Here is a 4,128-nt window from a genome sequence, read left to right as displayed (position 1 = left end):
AATAATACCCTGAGAAGAAATTAGGCGTCTCCTGGATTAACAAAATTAGCAACCCAGCACTTCAAGTCTGAGACTGCCTTAGCCATGAGACCCCAGTTCCTGAGAAGATATCTTCCCTGTTTCATAAGCCTACTAGAGTAGCTCTGCAGGGCCTGACAATTCCTGCAGGTTTCCCTACCAAGAGTGATGAAGCACTGGAGGGAGGATTTCTGGGAAGAAGTGGTATCTAGGCAAGAAAAGGAAAGAGATAAAGTACTCTTTTCCCCTCTCTCTTCTCAACCTGGGGTAGAAGTAGTAAGGAGTAAATAGGGAGCAGTTCTTTCACGAACAATATTGGTGTTTCCACTGCATGTTCCTGAAAATGAGAAGAACAGTATCTTACACAGCATTTATGGAGAGCAAGGAATGGTATGGCAGCATTTGTTACCTCTTAGATGTAGTTCAGAAGGAGTCACTACAAAACCTTCCCATCACACCTGGTAAGAGCGTTTAAGGTGTGTACTTGCTGGGAGGCTCGCTCAGAGCCTTCGGGTGCTAGTTAGTGGGAGCTCTGGCTCTCACTCCCCCCTGGTTATGAGGCTGGTAGAACCGAAGCGGTACTTGTCTGCCAGCACATTTGGATTTCAGAAGCTGAGCCATGCCAAAGCCAACTGTTCCAGCAGATGACTGTGGTGGCTTTTGATGTTCCCCTTTTGCGTAGCTTTCCAGGCTTTCCCTTGCTGGGGCCGTAGAGGTGCGGCACTCTGCTCCCTCGGCCTGGTTGCGGTGGGAGGGTGATGGGGCATGTGTGTTGTTGGCCTGTTTTTACCTCATGGCCTGGCAGTACGTCAGCAGTCCTGCCCTGGCTCTCAAACCTTTCAGTAGCTGCACTTCCTAGTTTCTTTAGGAATTGTCTTGCTTTCCTAGCGTGGTGTAGCAGGGGTCCTAACTAAAAACCAGCCAAACAAGAGAGAATTGGGTGTATGTCCTGTTGTGGTGCCTCTGAGGAGGGAGGGGATGTATGGCTAAGGGACCTGGGGTAGTGTAAGGCTTCTGTCGGTGGTGACTGAAGGCCTCTGTCACAGCTATAGGTACTTCTGCTGAAAATACAGCTATAAAATGGGTTTGACTCTGAATTTTCTTGTCTCTATAGACAAACTGAAGAGACATGTATCACCAGGAGCTGTGGTTCAGGGAGCTGTTTAACTACTGGCTCTGAGGTGTCCTGGAGGGCAGGAGGTGTAAAGAAAACTTCCATACCCTATGTTATCCTTGTTTCTGTGGTATGGGCAGACAGCGCTTCTCGAATGCGTCTTGCAAATGGACTATGTTCTCCGTGGGGTGGATGTGTTTGGAGAAGGAAGCCGAGAAGTAGAACTTTCAAAATGACTGAAAGATTAGTGCTTGTCCTACCGTGAACTTTGCTAGCAGGTATGAGGTGATATTACTGGTCTTTCACTGTCGTTAGAACAAGTTACAGTGACTCCGTGTTCTTTGCTTGTGTTGCCTGTCAGACAGGGGAATTTTGTGAGCTTGGTTATCCATGGATCCCTCAGACTTTCAGGCTTTCTGTGGCTTGTTGAAGAATGTGCTACAAGTTTCATCTGGAAGTCTGAAGGACAGAACAAGCGCTGCCATAAGGCTTCTGCTTCCCAGAACCTTTTGATTCCCTTTGTGACACTTAAATCCCAGCTGAGATGAACTCTAGGTGGGAGTGGTTGGTCAGGAAAGTGAATTCTTCCAAGTATGTTTCCCCCTTCCTCTGCTTCTGAAGTAAATAAGACAAAGAGCAGCTGTTAGCGGAATTCAGTGCTGAATCTATCAGAAGGCAAGTAACTAATTCTCCAAGGAAAGATTAGGTAATGCAAGGGCAGGAAGCCAAAGCTCCTCATGTGGAAGGAAAAGTCATGATTTCGGGCAACTTTGTTCTCTTTTCCAGGTTGCTTTATTGATGTGACGTTGAGTTGCGTCAGTGAAGTGGTTCTAGGAACTATAACTGTATTGTATGTAAATCCTCTTCCTTGCCCCTGCAGTTTGAGAACCACACAAATCGCAGCATGGCGGGCGTTGGCAGGACCTTTGGAGATCATCTAGTCCACCCCCCTGCCAATGCAGGTTCACCTAGAACAGGTTGGACAGGAACACAACCAGGCAGGTTTTGAACATCCCCAGAGAAGGAGACTCCACAAGCTCTCTGGGCAATGTTCCAGTGCTCTGACACCCTCCAAGCAAGGAAGTTATTCCCCATGTTGAGATGGAATTTCCTTTGTTCCAGTTTGTGCCCGTTGCACTGTGTCTTGTCACTGGGCACTGCTGAAAAGAATCTGGCCCCATCCTCCAGACACCCGCCCTTGTATGAATGTAGAATTACTATTTTCTAGCTCAGTTGTCATGGGTTTGTTGCTAATTTTACTGTGCTTTGGGTGTGGATTTTATCTCTTTGAACAGTGCTGGCAAATTCCTTCATCCCTGAAACAAAATCCCTAGATAAAACGATGAACTTCCAAATACTGGTCTGGCAGGCTAGCTGAAGTCTGTCCTGTGAGCTTTGTTTAAGTGTGAATGTCTTGCCCCCCCAGACTGCTAATGATAAGTACCAGTTCTGGTGTTTTGTGACAATTTGTCTGTCAGCAAAGAGAGCACCAACTAACTTCACAGTCTGAGCTGTAGCGGGTTATTCGCAGGAAGCCTCGTTCATTTGTCTTAAAGTGACTGAAATTAGGCCTCAACTAATTCCAGTGTTGCTGTGTCAATACTTTATCCATGAGTTTCCTGATGCCCTCTCAAAAAGCAGAACAGAACGGTTTAAGCTAGTAATGCCTGCTTCTGGTTTTCTTCCAGGTGAATCATGATTCCGGTCACTGAACTGCGCTACTTCGCTGACACTCAGCCAGCATACCGCATCCTGAAGCCATGGTGGGATGTCTTCACGGACTACATTTCCATAGTGATGCTGATGATTGCAGTCTTTGGAGGGACGCTTCAGGTCACCCAGGACAAAATGATTTGTTTGCCCTGTAAATGGGTTACCAAAGACTCTTGCAATGACTCGGTTAGAGGTTGGACAGCTGTAACCCCAGAGCGTACCTACTATAACTCTAGTCTTGTTCCCTCTACTGATACAGGGCCTACTGGGATCCGATATGATTTGGACCGGCACCAGTATAACTATGTGGATGCGGTGTGTTACGAGAACCGTCTTCACTGGTTTGCCAAGTATTTTCCTTATCTGGTGCTGCTACATACTCTCATCTTCCTGGCTTGTAGCAACTTCTGGTTCAAATTCCCGAGGACCAGCTCCAAGCTGGAGCACTTTGTGTCTATTTTGCTTAAGTGTTTTGACTCTCCGTGGACAACGAGGGCATTATCTGAGACAGTGGTGGAAGAGAGTGATACTAAGCCAGCATTTGGGAAAATGAATGGCTCCATGGACAAAAAATCCTCCACGGTCAGTGAGGATGTGGAAGCCACCGTTCCCATGCTGCAGAGAACAAAGTCTCGAATTGAGCAGGGGATCGTGGACCGGTCGGAGACTGGTGTCTTGGACAAAAAGGAAGGCGAACAAGCCAAAGCACTCTTTGAGAAGGTGAAAAAGTTCCGCACGCATGTGGAAGAGGGAGATATAGTTTATCGCCTGTATATGAGACAGACCATCATCAAAGTGATCAAGTTCATTCTGATCATCTGCTATACTGTTTACTATGTCAACAACATAACGTTTGATGTTGACTGTAAAGTGGACATCGAGAGCTTGACTGGCTACAGGATGTACCGCTGTGCTCATCCTTTGGCTACTCTTTTCAAAATCTTGGCATCTTTCTACATCAGTCTGGTGATATTCTACGGCTTGATCTGCATGTACACACTCTGGTGGATGCTGAGGCGATCGCTCAAGAAATACTCCTTTGAGTCCATCCGGGAGGAGAGCAGTTACAGTGACATTCCCGACGTGAAAAACGACTTTGCGTTTATGCTCCACCTGATCGATCAGTATGACCCCTTGTACTCCAAGCGCTTCGCTGTCTTCCTGTCGGAGGTGAGCGAGAACAAGCTGCGGCAGCTGAACCTCAACAATGAGTGGACTTTGGAGAAGCTGCGTCAGAGGATCACCAAGAACTCCCAGGATAAGCTGGAACTGCATCTCTTCAT

General features: G+C 47.1%; 1 protein-coding gene across 1 annotated transcript in view; it reads left to right on the top strand.

Moving 5' to 3' along the window:
- Positions 1-2,827: 2,827 nt before the first annotated feature.
- LRRC8A (leucine rich repeat containing 8 family, member A) overlaps positions 2,828-4,128 on the top strand; it is a 6,520-nt gene continuing 5,219 nt past the window's right edge. The window contains 1 exon segment of the mRNA XM_010159456.1: positions 2,828-4,128. This exon segment is cut by the window's right edge and continues 37 nt beyond it. Coding sequence (XP_010157758.1) covers positions 2,828-4,128 — 1,301 coding nt within the window.

The sequence above is a fragment of the Eurypyga helias genome, unplaced genomic scaffold (assembly GCF_000690775.1).
Source record: "Eurypyga helias isolate BGI_N326 unplaced genomic scaffold, ASM69077v1 scaffold37609, whole genome shotgun sequence".
Classification (NCBI taxonomy): Eukaryota; Metazoa; Chordata; class Aves; order Eurypygiformes; family Eurypygidae; genus Eurypyga; species Eurypyga helias.
This window is presented reverse-complemented; position numbering and strand designations above follow the sequence as displayed.